General features: G+C 41.7%; 1 protein-coding gene across 2 annotated transcripts in view; it reads left to right on the top strand.

The window, feature by feature from the left end:
- Positions 1-20,052, top strand: part of SLC4A11 (solute carrier family 4 member 11) — a 759,568-nt gene that overhangs the window by 150,260 nt on the left and 589,256 nt on the right. For both annotated transcript variants that reach the window (XM_069204998.1, XM_069204991.1), the window contains exon 3: positions 4,825-4,983. In XM_069204998.1, the coding sequence (XP_069061099.1) occupies positions 4,825-4,983 (159 nt within the window). The remainder of the gene's footprint in view (positions 1-4,824; positions 4,984-20,052) is intronic.

The following is a 20,052-nucleotide window of genomic DNA, read 5'->3' as shown; positions in this document are numbered from 1 at the left end:
GAACAGGAAAATATTGGGAGAGGAGTAACAACTAAGTATTAACTCTCACTTCTGAGCCCCTGGTTCATGATCATGCTCTGTGTCAATCCGATTCCATGTACAGGGTTCGCTAAATCCTGAAGCTATTCTGAGGGCTTTAAAAAGATGTTTTCTAATTACAAAACTGTCTCCTTCTTAGATTTGGGTAGAACTAAAATTATGCTGTGTAATTCACATACTAGGAATTTTGCACTACACGTGCTAAGTAATTCCCGAAATTACACTAGTACATTACTTTGAGCAGTTACACACCATTTGCAGTAAAACAAATTACAGCCAAATGCTTCACTTGTGGTTGTTACTGCTAACAATAGAACATGAGTGGCTTATGTTTGTGGCTCTGTTTATATAGATCCTTGTGCCAAAAATTGATGAGTATGTATTTCACTTGTAGTGCAAAATGACGGATTTGCATTTCATATAATTCTATGAAATTTGGTGTAATTTTACCAGCTATTTCTAATACGGGAGGCCGATTTAGTTGTTTTTCAAATATTTGTCATCTAATTTTGCCAGCTTTGGATATTTTTAAGATGAGGTATGTATAATTTTTGCTTAATCTTAATGACGGTAACATTTATTTTAATTTAACACCACTTATGTTTTATGAAAACTAAGTTGAAATTGGGGCATGTCTCAGAATTCTGGACACTGTACGCTTTAGTGGTGCCTCACTTACTGCATTGATGTAGCAAAGATTTCAATTGAACATGGCAAATTTTGAATGTGTGTTTTCAATCAAACACGCTTTCTCAAGGTCGGTTCTGGCTCGAACCAGGCAAGATAGTGTGTCTCAAACCTTGCAGGCTAATCCAGAGTTTTAACTCTAAGTACAAGGGCACCACTATGGCATTTGTGGGCAATTCATTTCTTTTTTAGATCAGGAGCTAGAGTGAAATCAGTGCTTAAATTGTGAAAATACTTTGGAGGTTCCTCACCTTTGAATATCCCAAGGCCCCGACTGTATCCATAAAGTTTGGCATAGCGCTTTGTCAACGGTCGGTGCTGCTGGCTTCATCTTGACTCGACTGTAGTCATAACGTCATTGGAACCATAAGGTGGCCATCTCAATGCCATTTTTTTCTGCTCCTTTTGCAAGACTGTGCTTCTCTCCTCATGCAAGGATAGAAATTTGATGCAGTGTGGGTAATGTTACCTCCTAAAAAAAAAAATCAGGGTTCAAGCCCTGTCAAAAATGTGATGGGCTCGTGTCCATTATGGATCTACCCAACTGACCTCAGATATTCTTTGAGAGGGGATCTTTTCCAAGGGTATCAAAAGAATGAGGCCTAGCTTTTAATGGTCAAGGCAAAAGGATTGGCCAGAGGAGTAGTTGTCATTATCTTTTTAGGACCAGGACAAGATCAAAGTCCCCTTCCTGGTCCTCTCATAAAAATGTTCAACGCAAAAATATTGCCATGAGAAGTATTCTCCTGGGAGAGCCAGATCCAAGAGTAGATTTCCTCCTAGGACTTTAAACCAACCGCAGTCTTTGCTGGAGCCACACCTCGAGGAGCTGGCTTTTCACTGGTATTACTGACTTCACCAGCTCTAGCAATGACTGTCTCTGCCTTCCTCAAATCCAGTGCAGGATAACCCCTGAGTCTTTTCGGTGTCTAGAATGGATCAGGCATATTCTTCAAGCGATGCCCTAGGGCTTGCCAGTGTGACGCTCTGGTCAGTGTGAGGCTCCTTATGGCTTCCTTCAGGCAAAATATATTCCAAGTACACCTTGTCCATCAGTAGGTGTTATTGTGGCATCACCGTCTTGGTTACCAGGACCAACACAGATTGTGATGTTGGCACTGGCACTATTGAGGTCCTAAATAATACCACGGCCACCTCAACCCCCCATCAAGGTCAAGAAGGGAGGTGCAAAGATTCCTAGAGGAAAGACTGTGTACACAACACCCATAGGTGTTATTGAGACCGGAATCATGAGCTGTTCGTCTCAAACTCTGCTGAAGAGCAGGTTCGCCCTCAAATTGATGAAGGGTCCATTTAAGCAGCATTTCACTAAGCTTATGTTCTTGACACTTACATATGTAACACTAGGTCCAGCTTGACCAGAAGTAGCCTCTTTTCCATTTAGTTTTAAAGTTGCAGAGACTCAAACCCTTACCTCACTAGAACATTGTCCTAACATTTTGACTGATGTAATTCAAACCCCAAACCATGAATGGATTTCTCTTGTCATGCCCTTCTGCTGTACCAGTGGTGGACAGGACTATTGCAAAGAGGTACGATCGGCTCCTAACGCCCCAGCCTCTCTCTTCCTCTATCCCTCCTGAGAGCTTGGTGATTCAGGCGTCATTCATCACTATCCTAACCCCAAGGGCATTCCGCACACATCCACCAGATATTGAGCTTAAGAGGGGTGTAGACAAAGTTTGTTCCCCTGAGTCTAGGGCTAAGGTCCCTGGTTGCAGCATTTCTTTGACGCACATACACACCCTCTACCCCACCCCTCTCACCCCCTGATTAAAAAGCCTAAAATTAGGGGGCGTCGACAAAGTTCTTTCCTTAATTTAGGAGTCTAGGGCGAAGATCCTGTTCTGCTTAGCTTCAAACTAAGAGGGAACTAGGCTGAAGAATGCAACACTTAGTCTGAATAATTAATTTATTAAGGCACCTCCCAGCTCTCAAACGAGGGCATACAAAAATATTAACGTGATCATTTAACTTTAATACAGTAAAACGTGCAGATATACTAAAATCACAGCAATTTAATAATAGCTGAAAAAGTGCAATACATCAACAATGAATGTGTGCAGTGAAAGTATATATATATATCAGGTAATTATGAATTAAAAGTGCATCACCATGGGAATTGAATCCAACATCATCCTTGTCCTTGCCAACGTCAAGCTGCGAATCCCTGGAAAGCTGAGACAGGAGAAATATTCCCCAATGGGACTCAGGTTTTTCAAGCAGTGCGCCCAACCTCAAAAATGAGTTCCTTCTGCCTCAGCGCCACGTTTTCCCCACCTTATGTACCTTAAACCCAAGAGGAAGGTTGTGGTAACCTTCCACCTCCCTTTGAGTAAGTTGTGAAATTCAAGCGTTAGCTGTACTTGGTCTATGTTGAAAACGCACAAAAGAACTGGCAAGATCCCAATGTGCATGACAAGACAGGGCCTGTACCCTTCTCTGCCATAAATATTCTGATCCTGGTACACTCTTATCACTGACGCAGTGGCCCCAGTAGTGATGGACACCTCCTCCTTGTGGGCAACGGATCTGGGGCATCTGGAGGTCAGAAGCCTTTGGTCTATTCAGGATGAGCGATTACACATCAGCCTGCTAGAGCTATGGGCGATTTGGCTAGAGCTCAAGGTCTTCCTCTCATCCCTTTCAAGGTTAGTCAGGCTAGATCTTGACCGACAATATGACTGCGATGTGGTACATTAATAATTGATTGTATCTCACCTGTGCCCAGAAGCAGACTCTGGCTTTGCGCATCCCAACATAGGCTAGCTGAGTGGCTAAATGACGAGAGACAGCCTCAGCCGATGGTATCTTGCAGATCACAAGTGGCTTCTCTGTCCAGAGGTCATTCATTGTCTCTTCACCCAGTGAGGCTACCCCTGAGGTGTACCGGTTGGTCACTTGTGCGAACACCCATGATTAATGTTCTGTGGCCTGCAGCCTCTGTTGCCGGGATCCTTGCGGGGTACTTTGCAGTTGAAGTGGAAGTCCCTATACCCTTGAGTTCTTGTGTTGTGAAGAGTTGCCAGACAGAGCAATGGTTTACATTATCTTATCAGCTCGTTGACCATTGACTAAATCAAACTATTCTGGCAGATGGAACAGTATTTCCACCACCAATACCAATAATAGCATCACAATCATTAGCACAACTGCAACTATCAAGCAGTGTCCAAGCAAATAGGTCAGACTTTATTGTGCTGTTTCATACAGATAATTCTGCAGGTCTGTTTGCATGCATTGTCACAATAAAGCTTTGCCAATGCTTCTTAGATGTTGACCCTGTATCAAAGAAGTATGTGCAACTACAAAAAAGTAATTGTTCTGTGTCCAAGTTGTTGGGTGGGGTGAACGGTGTTGAAAGTAGTCTTTGCCTTCCACAAGCTATTATAACGGGATACAGATCCAGCTGGGACATACACCATGATGGGCCTTGTCTGTGCTGTGAGGTTAGCTTGCATGTTGGCTGTCCTGCTGTCAAGTACCTATATTAAATAAAATGCTAAACAATGAACAGCAAACGGTATCTAATAAATGGTATTTCAGAATTGACCTTTGTTAGATCTTTATCGCATTGCTCATGAGTGTAATGATCATCCCTTTTCTGAAAGGAAACCATGATAGTGCCGCAGGCCTACTGTTTTTGTGGGATAAGATCAAGATGATTGTGGTTTTGGCCCTAATGACGTTGAGAGCCTCATGGAATATTTTTACTATAAAAATATACAGAATCCGCCCAAATGAAATGCTGAATATGTTCTTCCAAGCACATAAATCTTTGAGTACATCAATAATGCCGAACTATTGTATCATGCATAGGTAACAATATACTATCTAAAGGCACATTTTGTGATAAGTGATTTTAATATAGCGAAAAAGTATTAAATACTTTAGGCATTAGTCTTTTCGTAACTGGTGTATTGATTTTAGAAAATGGAATGTTGAGATAATATGGAAGTGCTAGGAATTATTTGAATAGGATTTATTAGACAAGTCAACTTTTATTTTTGGCATGCAATTCAGGTAAAGAAAAGACTCTAAAACTTGATGGGATTTAACAACGCTATTTTATTACAGGTTACCTGAAGTGTGATACAGATGAAGGCTGTGAAACTAAAGAAGATGGTGGAGGAGGTGGAGATGAGCTCTTTGATACAGTTCAGTCCTCAATTGTTTCTGGTGAAAGCATACGTTTTTTTGTGAATGTCAACTTGGAAGTACCACAAAGTACAGCAGGTATGTTAGTTCTCTATAGCTGACCGTTATATTTTGATGCATGAAAGTATTATTTAAATGGGACATCCGATATTCTTTTATTTCACCAGTTAGAATTCCTAAGATTTTGACAATTAAAACATCTTGGCTAATAAGTGACTGAGTCCTTCTTTGTTGACTCTAAAGGCCAGCAGTTGTGTGCATGTGAGGTTTTCAAAGCTATTGGTGCAGTGCATGGGGGGGGTGGGGGGGGGGGTTAATATATTTCCTCGTTTAGACTGGAGTTTTAGAACGTTCTCAATTTTTGATAAATCATCTATTATTAGTCAGTATAGGTTTGTGATATTTTGTTTGTTTTTTTGTAAACTAAAATGCAAAAGGTTCCTGGATTTTAACAGCCCCGAAAACCTACATGGGTATAATCTTAATTCTTCATAGTTCTTTCTGAATTCATAGAAGGCTGAATATTTCTGTATACATGCTGAACTCGAAGCACATCATTTGAAAAAATTTTCATTTGTAAAAAAATAAATAAAAAAAACACAGTAAAGAGTGGCAATGTAAACGCTGTGTGAAAATGAATACAAAGTTAGATTACAATGAAACCAATAGTCACTTCATTTGATAAATGTCATTTGATTTAAACCTTTAAAAGCAGTAATTACTTTTACTGTCAGTATTCATGTTTTGCAAAAGATGGAAAAAAAAATTTACATTTATGCATACAGATTATACAATTTAGCTGCGTTATTGGTCTCTTTTAGTGTATATTAGTCTCAATTCATTTAGAATCTGGCAAGATGCTAAATTCCTTAAGACAATAGTACCTTATGGGCAGCCTACTAATGGGCTCAGATATTTTTCAGTTGTCCACAATGGTACAAACTTGTTCATTTTCATGACAGTCCATAGATTAAGTACTAACACTCACCAGCAGCAATTGAGACAGAGCACATAAATGAATCCGTTCATGATCACAAGAAATGGCCAAAGAGCATTTGTTTAATATTGTGCATTTCATTGAAGACCTTGATCTATCAATTTTGTCAAAAGCACACTTTAGATAAATGAAAACAGTGTAATGGTGGCTTCTTCTGGCTCTTTGTGTGAGAAATACTGATTTGTGGTACCTTGAAAGGACCGTTCCATACTCCAGACATTTTAAACAGTAAAATGGGACATCTAGTAATTTCCTTGAAAAAATATAAGCCATGTGGATAATCAATAATGCTGTATGAGTTTAAAAGCTATTGAACATAATTTTCACATAGATTAAAGCAAAGCGTTGTGTGCAAATTCAGGGAATCCTCACTTGTTAGCACCTTACACATCTTAATGCCTGATGTGTGTAAATTAAAGGGAAAACAATAACTGAGACCACATTGGAGGAAACAGTCATTGAAAACCAATTTTAAGGAAATTCAAATAAATCCAGTATTAAAGGAAATATTCAAACGAAATAATTTAAAGAAAAATTCAAAATTACATTAAGCTTGGATGGAGTTTAGGACTAATGATTTTTTTTTTGTGATCAGGGATGAGTAATGTTTAGGGGTAACGAGGTGTTTAAGGGGTCAGGAATGGGTGGTAAGACATAAAAAGGGGTGCTAGGGTTCAGTGATGGGTGTAGTTTAGAGGTGGTTTTAAGGGGTTAGGGATGGGTGGGGTTTTGGCGTAGGAGGATTTTAGGGTTCAGGGATGGGTGGAGTCAAGGGTAGTGAGGGGATTCACTGTTCAGGGATGGGTAGAGTGTGGGGTTAGAAGGTTTTTAGGATTCAGGGATCGCTGTAATTTAGGGTTCAAGGATGGGTGTAGTTAAGGTGTAGTGAGGGTTTTGTAGGTTTCTGGAATGGGTGGCGTTTTAGGGTAAAAAGAGCTCCAAAGGTTCAGGGATGGGTGTAGGTTAAGTGTTGGGAGGAGGGAGCTCTTGGGGGACAGGGGTGTGTGGAGTCCAGGACAGATGGTGTTTAGGTGAGGTGAGAGGTCAGCTAATTAAAAGGTAATAAATACCTCGGACTGAACTGTTTCTGAAAGTATGACCTGCAGCCATTATATTTACACACAGACATTCTATGAATTGGCTTATCTGAAATGATAAATGCCATACAGTCTGAAATTTCCATTAAATAGTTTAGGTGAAATGGTTTCTCAGTAATGGAGTTCCAAGAAATCATTTTTCCATGAAATCACATACAACTCTTGGCTCTACCTTCACTTATATGTATATTGTCAAATCATAAGTTAGTTGGAGATATGGGTTGATTCGGTCACTGAAGCAGTACAACTGACTTCCTGCTACAGTTGAGCCAGTATACCAACCGTTGTATTCCCCCCGACTATTGCACTGCAGCCTTCAGGCTCTCCTATTTGAACCTTGCTGGTGCTTCCTCCTCAAAGAACATTTGTCTAGTCAGAAAAGAGAGGACAGACTGACAGTGAGGATATGAATCATTTGCCTGCCTACTCCGATGGTGACCTTCAAGATGACACTGGCTCTGCGGCGAGCAGTGAGCACCTTCCCCAGACCTCTCAACCAGAACCTAAATTAGTTTTAGATATCCTATGGGTAGGATTTTGTTTGACAATCGATCAGAAACCTCAGGAAACAGTCAACACCTGCATTCATTTCCTTAAGGCTGTTTTAAAAAAAACAGAAGTTTTTAAAACAGCAAGTGTTTTTTTTAAGAGGAGATAACGTCCCTTATGGAAACACAATGTTGGAATCTTAAGAAAGCTGAACAATCTAATGATAGGAGAACCAATGTTTTCATCACTTTTGGGCAGCATGGGTTTGTGCATTTTCATAGTTCTAAATGCCAAATAACACAAGGTCGTTGCAATAATGCAAGACCACGAGCCAATAGTCGGCAGTTAATTTGACAAACTTACTCTAGGCACCTGCAGTTGTGCAGTCATTTCCCTTGTGGTGTCCCTCAAAGAGAATGGGTTGCCATCTGTGAGGATCTGTCTGTGCAGACCATAATGACTTGGTCACAAAAAGTATTGTCATGGCATATCAAAACGCCAAGTGGTGCACCATACATTATATTTTCTTCCAGGAATTCCAGCAGCCTCTGCTCTCATTCAGACAAGACTGCACAATAGTGATGTATGTTGTGATGTCCCTTGTATGCAGTAACTATTCTGGGCTCTGCTCTTCAAACTGGTAGATTGATTCACACATCAGGAACTGTTCTGGAAACCGCTTGTTTTGTTGACGCTTACCTGTATTTTTTATACAGGATACCAGCATTTGACTGCTTATTCTCTGTACTTTAGTGCATCTGAAACATTCCAAACAGCATAATAATCTTGGTTGTGCCAAGATGCACAGAATACAGGAAAAGCAAGATCCAATGCATGTTCTCTCCTTTAGAAACATCACAATTGACACAAACGGATAAGTCAGTGTTGGGTTACAAAACAACCCACTGGAACATGCAAAGAACCTGTCAACTTCACAATGCCCAGTAGGCAAATGCAAAATAGAATTGTATCACCCCTACCAATAGTTATTTACTAAGGCGTGCTGCTAAGCGGTTAAAGCACAGAAACCAGACTAGCCAACGTCAACAAAAACCTCAATGTGAGGAGGGAAGTGGGGCCTTGTGCCGAGAAGAACCTAAGGCATTTTTGCGCTCACCCAGGCCCCAAACCCACTCCTACAAAAAAAAAAAAAAGCTTGCTGCTGATGTCCTAAGGTGTTTTCACACCCATCAATGAACATCCGCAGGTATAAGCTTCCAAAAAACGAATTGAAAACCACTGTTTACAATGATTTTCAGCTAGTTTGCTCAGCCACTGTATATTACCCCTTACTGGCTGACCGTGTCACACAGTGGCACTGTGTTTGCAGGTCTGAGAAAATGTTGTCATTCAATCCTTATTCATCTTTTTACAACACGGCTTTTAGCAATCACTCATCTCTCGACCATCACTGATTGCTATGCAGAGAAATCTGTCATTAATGAACATAACTGGGCACCTGCAGTTATTTCCTACTCACCCTCACACCACATTGTGTAGTCCCAGCAAAGCACACACTGCTTCACAATGAGAGCACCTGCAACTTCACAAATAATGTATGGGAAATATCACATTATCCACCAGTGTTAAGCAACATCAATGCTGACACTCCGTGCACAGCATCTGGTCCTAAGTGGCACAAGTGCAAAACTAACATAGTGACATTCTGTGGAGCATTATACTGCTGGTGGAGCAGGCACTCGCATAATTTCAGAGCGAAAGTTAACCATCTATAAAAATGTCAATTCCTAATCCAAGCCTCTGACCAAAACCCCTAAATATTCGACCTCCACTTTCCCACCCTGGTGAATTTCCAAACCAACTAGAGCTGAAAGACGACTCCAAACCTCGCTCAGTTCGCCTACATTTGCTCTTGCAGTCATCCTCTTACGCAGCCCCTGGTGTGTCATCCACCAAAGACAACCCCCACCCTGCAGAGGGCCTACGCCTGCTACTCTTAACTTCACCCACAGACCTAAACCAACTCTACTCCTTCATTTCCCCAAGACCACCACATGATGCCCCCTCCCCTAGACCTCAATAGAATCAGCTGTCCCATTGCTCCAACTCAGGCCTCCCAGGCACAACCTCCCTCTTCGTTTGTCACACACCCTATCAACAGGTGCTATTCTACACTGTCCTCACCTTCTAGGACTGACACACAAGACCTGACTATACTCTCCTCCAGACTTATGTCCTCCAAACTAGAATATCTGAAACTTTTGTCCTTCTTTAATTCAAACTTGCAACTTTATGCACCTGAACCCTCCCTTAAATCTCACAGTACTCAATGTCTGATACCATGAAAATGAAGCCCTTCTCTTCAGGCGTCTAGTTCCACCCATCACGTACCTGCCTGTCACATGTCACACAACCCATACATATGCTCAACAGGCACACCAAAATGTACTTCAATCCCCTCCACAGACCAACTCTCTCCTCTTGACCCCTCAAAACACATCTTCTCATCACTACTCCCACATCTTCTCCCAATAGTAAACTATGCCACCTAGAAAGAAATTAAATTGATATCTACCAACTTGGACGCAAGTAGTCAAATGACACAAAACATCAGTGATCTACTTGATACTCTTATCAACTTCATGTGGAATGCTCTTCACCCCCAGAACACATACTAAACCTATACACAACCCAAATACCAGATCAGAGAACTGTCAGTCCTTCACAATGAGACGCAGTCTCCGCCTCAGCTCATGTGAGCCTTCCTACCCTAAACTCATCCACCTAAACTTGCACAACATTCAGGTAATCATAACACCCAACAATGGTAAGTGACGACCTTTATGAGAGTAGACCTCTAAACCACCACATCAACATACCTGCCCAATCAAACCGATCTACCACATTGTTAAAAATAAAAACGAAAAAAAAAAAAGCACACTAAATGTATGCTACGCAACTGCGGATCTGCAGCCAAACACAGAACAGAGCTAGCTAATTCAATCCTACACCATGTGATTGTCATCCTATTTACTGAAACCTCACAAACAACCTCTTCTCCACAATGATTGATATCATGGTCACCCCCAACTTCTCCATTCAAATACCTGACCAGTAAGGGAACGCCGGCGGCACCAGTGTAATTTGTAAAAGAAAATAAGTGCCAGGATATTTGGTAGAAGCCCTCTTCAGCCCACACCCCCCCTTATACCCTGTCAGCGCTGCCAATGATGATACGAACACAACTACCGTCGCACTTCTACAAGTGTTAATTCAGGCTATTTCAGGTCCCCAAGTTATTAGAATGGCTTGGGAGGCAGTATTAGTAGTTTTTAAGGTATATTGAATTTATAAACCACCTTTGTTGTGCTCATCTCTAGAGACAAACAATGCCACTCTGTAGCACTGCCATGGGGCTGATGTTGACAACTAAATGTCGAGCACTGGAAACCACTGACTCAAACTAAGCCCTGGCCAGCGGTGTTGCTGTCATCCACAGAAACAGCCTTCAAATTAGTGGCATTGTCAAAGAACATTCCATCTTCGAATGTTTAGTGATGGAACTCATCATGACCGACATGAAGGCCAAACTCTACATACTAAATCACCCTTCAATTGACAACATACAATTTGCCAAAAATATAATTGATCTCATCACACATTTGCTTTTTGCCCTCCACTAACTTATCTGAGATGCTAACCTTGACCAGAATGACACCAGCATAGCCCAAAGGCCCATCTCAAAGAATTTCTGAGCATCAATGACTTGAGAATTCTGAACTGGTCCAACTCGTATCCAGAGCACCACCATTGATTTTCTTACAGGCAAGGGATAGCTGATCACAGTGTACTAAATTATACCGGTATACTGGCCTGATCACCACAAAGAAAGTTTTCCACATCTCATTTGAAAAACCATCAGTCGGAGATCAAACGTAATAATGAAACATTGGACAAGAGACATTAAACATATCAGCTCAGCTGAAATATCAGTTAAAAAACAACTGATCAGCTTGAGGAAGTAGTATCTGTGAAGATCAAGGGGCAAAGAAGCAAATCCTCTTGCCCTTAGTTAAACAAAGAATTAGACGATACATCTCAAAGGCAGAACAAAGATGGACACAAGACTTTAAGAACTCTACAGCTACCATGACTACAATCAGAAAGAAACACAATTTTAAATCAAAAGCCTCCTCCTTCAGATATCAACTAGACACAGCAAAAAAAACACATACAGACTAACTTCATTATCAGGGAATAGACTACCTTCACCATAATACCAAAATTAAAACAAACAAATGGGAAGCAGCTATTGAGTCCTGGACTGGAAGATGGGAGGAATTCACCAACTTAGTTACTGACAAGATCAAGAACATGGAAGTATCTCTGCCTAAATTCAGGGCTCTAAGAGAAAACCAGAATTGCATTGAATACTAACCATGTTGCGCGCAGACAGCACCAGCCCCTTACTAGCCCCCTTAATCAAGACTATTCATCTTGTGACCCCACTTTTGACATCCATAATCTACATGTCAGTGTCACAAGGGGAAGTCCCAGACTCCTTGAAAACAGACCAAGTCACTGCACTTCTCTAAAAACCTGGATTTGACCCTGACTATACGAACTGCCACTCTGTGACCAACCTCCTGCTATTTCCCTAAGTCCTTGAGAAATGAGTGCTATCACAATTCAGCCAATATGTCATGGGCTACAGACTCTGAGGTAACTTGCACCCTGGCTTCAGAATCTGCTGTAGCGTCGAGATGGTCCTCCTCAGCATTATAAAATGCCCTCTCAGCTCACAATGTCCCCCCCCCACCCCCCATGGCCCTCTCCAATCAGACACTGGCTCAACGACCTTAATGCTCTCAACAACACCCGAAAAATCATTGACAATACCAAAGCCCTTAATCTCCCTCTGCAAACACCTGACCATGGTTACTCCCATAAAGCACCCTTGGCGGTGTGTTAATATCAACTCGTACTCCCTGGGAAAGTCAAAACTTTGATCTCCTCATCTGGCTTCCAAAATACAATACAAGCTCTTGTAATCTTTAGACTCCACTACAGAAGTGCAGTCCTTCTACAGGGAATCTTCATTGTTTTACAAATAAAATATATATATATTGTATTAGCAAATTGCACATGTGCACTAACATAGCATACAGCTTATGAATGACGATCCGATAGTCATTAAATGCTTTTGGTGCTTTTTGGTGAACATAAACATTCACCCAGCGTTACAACATAGTATACAAAATAACAATTTTGATTTTGTTCACCTGCAACAGGGCTGCATCTATAGCACTGCATAGCATGTTTACAGCAAATGACAACAAAATTAACTTTGTCAATTTTGTTATTTTGTCATCCTTTGTTTTGCTGAGTTAAGTGGTCAATTGAATATTGTCAGATACAGCGGCAGACGGGCAGTTCGGTAATGACATACACCAGTTACTGCATTTTAATAAGTATCAACAAAGAATCCGAGCCGATGGTTGTGAGAAGATCAGGCACCAATTAGTATAATAGGCCCCTGTGAGGATTTTATTGTAGTATATGGTATGGTTGTGCCATCTTGCCGTGTAATGCACGGGAAAAAAAAAAAACCTGGCTTTTGTCCGGTTAGGCTGGTTTACAAAACCTTTCGCTCAAACCCGAGGGGGATGATGCTGTCACTAGCCAGTGGGCTACAGGATCCCTCCTGCTCTGTGATGACTTCAGGCTATGTGTAGAATCTAGCAATCTGTGTGCACTATTCTGCCCACTCCCAATATGTCTTAAACCTTCCTTGGATGTTAGCTTTGTAGTTCACCCTAGAGATGTGGCTGCGTGTAGGATATATGACCATAGGAAAAACGGTTTGGGCACTCGTCAGCCCTCTCTTCCTGCCACCAGCCTGTCTACCTGAACAAAGGGGCAACACCCTCAGGAGTGTGATTACTATTTGCCCACAAAAGGCAGCTTCGCCTTTGAAGCTTGACTTTCAGGCCGATACCCTGAGTGGTTTCCTGAAAGGGGGTGATGGTTCTTGGGGCGGGGGTGGAGTGGTGTTGTTGTAAAACCTCTCCCTGTAGCAGGCTATTGTTCCTGAGCCTGGGAGTTGTTCACACTACTCCCCAGGAGGGCAAAAGGTTTTTTAATGGCCTAGTACCATGCACTGGATACCATATACTAGTGACTTATAAGGAAGTCAGTCTCTGCGAATTGGGGATAGCCAGTGGTTGGCAGGCCTTAGTGCACTCCAAGTCCAAAAACCAGCAGCATAGATCTAAAATTGTGGGGTTGAACAGGCAAAAAGAGGAATTCTCTACAGCACCCCAAATAACAAACTGGATGGGTGTAGGCTACCAGCATAGTCCTCCTGTCATGATTCTACCCTTTTGCATCATCTTGCTGTATTAAACCTCCAGTGTACCATAACGATCTATAGACGGCAGTTCTTTTTTCCAGCTCTTACTGACCGGGTATTTGAACACCGCATATGGCTTTAAGGCTTTTTTCACCCTCTTAAAATCACTTCAGGACCTTTTTAAAAGTGGCTCACTCAGTGTATCAGGTTATAGAGTATTTTTCTGTGACTTGCTGACTGGTAATATGTTTCTTTTTGTGCAGAATGCCACCTCTTTTTGATACCTGCCAGTTTGTGGCAGTAAAATTGGGCAAAACATACCCTCACCAGTTCTGTCTCCTAGAGTTCCCTGAGTCTCATGATACTAGAAGGTAAATGTTGCTGGGACTGTAGCTCTCTTGCTAGGTGCACCTTCAGAGCTCATGAGAAGATTCACTTGCATGCCCAAGGAGGCAGGAATCCCTGGAAGAGGAGACTGGAGGTGTGAGAAGAGGGTGCTCCCTATACCATTACTCCTGCGTTGCCCTCTGAAGACTTGCAGTGGGAGATCCAAGAAGAGATGGCACATTGAGAAATGATATTGAGGACATAGACAAAGAGGCGCCTACTTGCCTCTTGTTGATGGCTGGGTTGACATTGAGAACTTTCATCACGTAAGGAGGAGTCCATTGACCTCAATACATGGTTTGATGTCCAGACATGCTGCAGAAAAGACAACTGCGGAGTGACTTCCGAGGATGAAAACATGCAAACTTCCACAGAATCAGAGACTGAACACTCCAGGGCTTATTCACCTTCCAGACTGGCTTCTTCAATCATTTGATTCTCCTTCCTCGTGATCCTAAACACCACCTCCTCAGCCTTCTCCTCCTTTACTAGTAATTCCTGCAGAAATTATTCCATACATGCCTGCTTGGCCTTCATGAGCACCTGGTCCTGTGTCACCTCCATCACAACATTCCAGATCTCATTCCTGACATATCATAGGTTGCCTTAGGTCTAGGTCAAAGTATTGGTATCACAATCAATACCATTCTAGGTCTCCCAGATGGTCTCAGTCAAGGTGTAGACTGGATTCTACATTCCGGTCGGGATTTCCAAGGTCTTATCACATGACCATTTCATTGGTAGTTGCTCGTCTGCACTTAAAGATTCTCCTTCAGCGAGAGTGCCTCTTACAGATGACACAAATATTTTTGAAGAGGTCCTTGTAAGAAGTGCCAACAAGTTGAAAATGCTTCTTTTAGCAGCTAGAGCTTCAATATTTGTAAATCTTGAGACATGGCACCAATGGTCTGTTTCATGGCCATTATGTGCTGTGGTCACAAGCCTAATTGAACCGGACATTAATATTTTCTTGACTCCCACCTCGGTCAAGGCAACTCATTCTCATCTACAAAATACAGACTGCCTTACAAGGATCCATTGTTCCTCTTCTCAGATCCTATATCTGTCTCTTGTAGTCTCAGCTGCCCGCAAGCTGGAGCCACAGCTCCAACCTCTAAGGTTTCTCCTGACAAGTAGTAAAAAAAAAAAACTGGATTTAGCAGGAAGGAAAGTCCATGGCACATGAGCCACCACAGTCTGTTGCACTCCTTAAGCAGTACGATGAGTTGCTCTGGAGCTCACTACAACAGTTTATGGATCACCTGCCAAGAGACATACGTGAAGACTTCAAAGACCTAAATTAAGGAATTATGGTTCTCTTGGGAGATCTACATGGATAGTCATAAGCACTGAATAGTTCCACCCACTGGGATCCTGGAGCACTTTTCTGTAGTATATCTTGTTAATTGTAGATGTGCGCCTTTCTTCGCGAAGGCCTGCAGAATCAAATAAGAAAAAAACATTATGCAGCCTATAGGAACAGGCTGCAATTACCACATTTTTCAGATTGTACTTCAAAAAGGATCCCAAACCCCATACATATGTAGAATTTATTTCTGATACTCAGTAAAAACAGCTGAAAGCTTTCACAAACCTATTTTGTAAAAGGTAGCAGGGCAGTGTAGCCCCATGTGCTGTCATTTTCTAAGTTTAAAACCACATCTGTGCATTTAAGGACCCAGGGACCACCAGTATTCCATCATGCTCAGCAGGTGGCAGTTGCTTCGGTTTTTTGACAAAATGTGTGTGATAGGTAGGTACCATAATCGCCTCTTATCTCTACCGGGGAGGCTGGAGGGTTGCTTATGACTTCATTGGAGGTTTTCTCGAGAGAACTGGGATAACGGGTAAGAAACCATTCCTTCCCTCTTAGGGGATCTCTATTGATACTCACAAGCACTGAATAGGGTAGCAAACTCATCCCCACCAAGGGTGGTGGAAAAGACAGAGGAACAACTAAACTAGTCATTTAAGCAAATACATTTGAGGGAGGCCTGTCATACTTCAGCATCTGTTATAACATTGGAGTCCAAGCAAAAATGCTTGGTGAATGTGTAAACAGATCTCCATGTAGCTGCTTTGCAAATTTCAGCTAAAGGGACATTTCTCATTAATGCAGTAGTAATTGCTTTGCTCCTAGTAGAATGTGCCTTGGGTCTAGCTGATAAGGTCTTGTTGGCTTTCTGGTAGCATAACAAATGCAGGACACTATCGATCAGGAGATGGCTTGTTTGTAAGTAGCTAGGCCTGTGCGAACTGGGCCATAGTTTATAAACAGCTTGTCCGATCTTCGTATTTCCCGTGTTTTGTCTATGTAAAACTTTAATACTATTGTCATGTCAAGGGAATAGAGCGTTCTTTCAGCTGGTGCGGAAGGATGCTGAAAGGAGGTTGGTAAGGTTGGTCTGATGTGAAACTCAGAAGTCACTTATGAGAGGAATTTCAGATAAGTCCTCATTACTACCTCATTGGAATGAAAGATGGTGTAAAGTTCATGAACACACAATGCTTGGATTTCGCCAACCCTATGTGCTGTTGCGAGTGCTACGAAGAAAGCAGTTTTCCGTGAAAGGTGTTGTAAGAATGATTTGTGAATGGCCTGTAAAGGATCCTGCCTGAGGCGTAAGAGTATTATATTGAGCTCCCAGGGAGGAGATGGACTCCATATGGGAGAAAAAAAAACTTTTTTAAACACTCAAGTCTTATGTCGGATTTTGAAAAAAAGGTTTGTGAAGGACATTTCTGTAGGCAGTAAGAGCTTCTAGATTAACTTTTATGGAAGAGAACTGTTTTGTTCAGGGAAGGGCCATGTCCTTCAGTGGCTCAGTGGATGCAAGACACAACCGGGAAATTGTTAACACTTGCATAGCATGCACTCTGACATTTCAGCATCTTTTAGTAGGCTGAGTTTTAAATTTACAAATGTTTCGATTTCAGACGAAACTGTGGTCTGTTTTTGTGACTGGTCTGCATGTTGTGACCAGCGTTCATTGTTTTTAGTTATGGTGGCAGCCAGGACCTTTTGATTTTATTAAAATGTCTATTTGTTTTGGGGCTTTCAGCCAACCTTCATCCATTGGTCTGTTATTGTGCCATTCATATTTTTGTCCACCTACAACAGCATGGGGCAAACTGTCATCCCACTTTAGCCATTGGCTAACTTCACTGTAAGGGATGACGTTCTGTCCTCTTACAAGTCAGTGCCAGACCTACTGTCTTTGCCAAGGGTTTGCATGGGGCAGCGCCATCTCCATACCCCCGGACACATTTTCTTTTTTTTTTTTTAATGGAGGAAGTTAGTGTACCTCAGTATCTTAACTACGTTTTTGTTCCCATTCCTGCACCTGGTGCAGTCAGTCATGTCTGATGCAGCAGTCTGACGATGGAAATCTGCATACCATGATAGCTACTTAACTTTTAGTGAGTGACATTTCTAAACTGCTGTTTTTTATGTGAAAACATTTCATATAAACATTTTCTTTTTTACAAATAGATATCTGTTGTAAAAGAGCTCCAGGGTCACGCACTTGGACGGACTGTGCTTTAATTTGAACAAAGATTACTATGTAGTAGAATGCTAGTGGGCAACTTTTAATCACTTTTATCCCGGCAACCCTCCTATGTAACTCTGAAGGAAATGATTAAAAAAAACATTTGTACTTTCGGAGAATTTAGAAAGTCAGCAAGTTGTAAAATTATCAAATACATAGCCCTAACCCTCTGAAGAATAGGTGGGTGTGAAACTAACCTAATTTGCTCTATCGTAATTCTGTAAAAATAACGCAAATTTATGCGGAAAGAATCTTGAACTCAAAATTACCCGAACGATCCGTTCGGTTAAAAATTATATTAGAAATTGTATTTTTACAGTTGATCTTCAGTTGTTAGCATTCAAAACACTGCTGCTCGTGTTAATATATTTAGTTTTGTACTCAATTTACCGGAATTGTCCCGTTGGGTAAAAAATGTAGCTGAATTGGTGTCCGTAATTTTGCGTAAACGTTGTTACGAGAAATTACCAACCTAGACATAATTAACATTTTGCCCAGGCCTGGTGAAGACCGAGTGCCTCTGAGATCTCTGGGGAAACGTGCTGTATGTATCCCAGTGTGCGTTATTCATTAGTCAGTGCGGAGGGGGAGGGAAAGATGCACACTTGCAAGACATCAAACCGTATGTTACTAAATTTTTCGTTTTGGTGTAATCAGATTAATTTGTGGCTGCCGCCATCTGCAAGCCAAAAATGGAACTGCATCTTCTCAAATTTCTCCACTGGTTTGTGATTAGTTAGGGACTGATATTATTTTCCTAGTGTATTCTTTTAACCGAATACATCTGTAATAAGAACATGTATTTTATTTATCACGTGTTCGGTCAGTAAAAACTATTACATGAAGAAAGAAGAGAAAAAGAAAAGGAAGGAAAAGAGAAAAAAAAGCCAAAGAATCATAGAATACAGTAATAAAATCGATTTGAGTTCAAATGTTTTTGCTGAATAACCGAGTGCTACAACGTTGCTTGCAGGCTGATTGTGCACGTTTGTCTTGCTTGTTCAGTCTCTTGAAGAAGGTGACCTAAATTAGCCAGTCTGCTGCTGAGCTGTACATCGTCCCCTTTGAAGCCTGCCAATATCGCCGGTCTGCACATACACAGCCCCCTTTAAAGCCAAACTGGTCGTAGGAACCTGTTAGGATCTGTTGTAATGCTTCTGCATAGGCATATCTGATGGCTCAGCGTTTCTGGAGCCAGCTCACATAGTCGACAGGTGTCAGTCATGTTCATCTCCTAAGAAGGTGGGCATGTGTTGGAAGGCAGCCTGTTCGGTATTTCATAAAGGCTGCTTTAATACACAGAATAACTGCTGCTCCCAGATATAGCTGTGGGATTAGAGAGACGTATTATGACTGAACCAGCCAGGCATGGCTTCGTTTCGATAAAGCTTCTTTGTCCTGAAAATGTGAGAGAGACTTGACACTTACCTTAGTTGCACGTTTGACAAGCTGATGTGAGCTGAGTTGGAGTAGTTGATCTACCAGACCCAATGTTGTCAAGGAGGACTCGAGGTAGAGACGGAAGGCGGAGGTTGGATCCGAAGTCATTTCCACCCAAATAAGAGAGCTTAGTGAGCCTTCTTTTGCTGCCTTAAGCTTATGGCTTAGGTTGATAAATGCCCTTGCTAGAGACTGCTTACCAGGCCAAATTCTAGGCTAACTTGGACCGGTGAAATATAATTTGGTAAGCTGAAAAACCTCTTGAAAAGCATAGTGATCATTTTGTCCAAGTGGCCATTGTCATGGCCTCTTAGAACTTCGCTGCCATATGTAATTGTTGGTATTAATTTGGCTTAGATAACCTTTAGTATCAGCAGATAGGTTAAAGAGCCAGTTTCTTTTTTTAACGCTGTTGAACGCGAATGCAAGCAAGATGGATTTCTGACAGAGGGACTCCAGGTGGGGTTTGAAGAAGCCATTGCTGTCGAGAAAAACCCCAAGATATTTATATTCGCGCACTGTTTCAACCTTGTTACCCAAGTACCACTGATATCCCAGCCGCCCAGTCTTAAAGGGAATGATTTTTTTATTTATTCAAATAAATGAGGAAAGCATTTTCCCAGAGAATTCAGCTGTTGCGTTAAGTAGCTTTGCAGGCCTTTTCTAGTGTGACTGAAAAGGATGAGATCGACGTACATCAAGCTTGTCATGGCAGTTTGCCCCAGCAGTGGTGAGTGTGAGTTCAACTTGTCCAGTTCCACCGGTAGGTCAGCCAAAAATGAATTAAAGAGAAGGGGTGCAAGTACACATACCTGATGCAGACCCTGAAGAGTGGGAATTTTCCCGGAAAGATGCGACCCACCACCCAATTTG

This window comes from Pleurodeles waltl, chromosome 1_2 (assembly GCF_031143425.1).
Source record: "Pleurodeles waltl isolate 20211129_DDA chromosome 1_2, aPleWal1.hap1.20221129, whole genome shotgun sequence".
In the NCBI taxonomy this organism is placed as follows: Eukaryota; Metazoa; Chordata; class Amphibia; order Caudata; family Salamandridae; genus Pleurodeles; species Pleurodeles waltl.
This window is presented reverse-complemented; position numbering and strand designations above follow the sequence as displayed.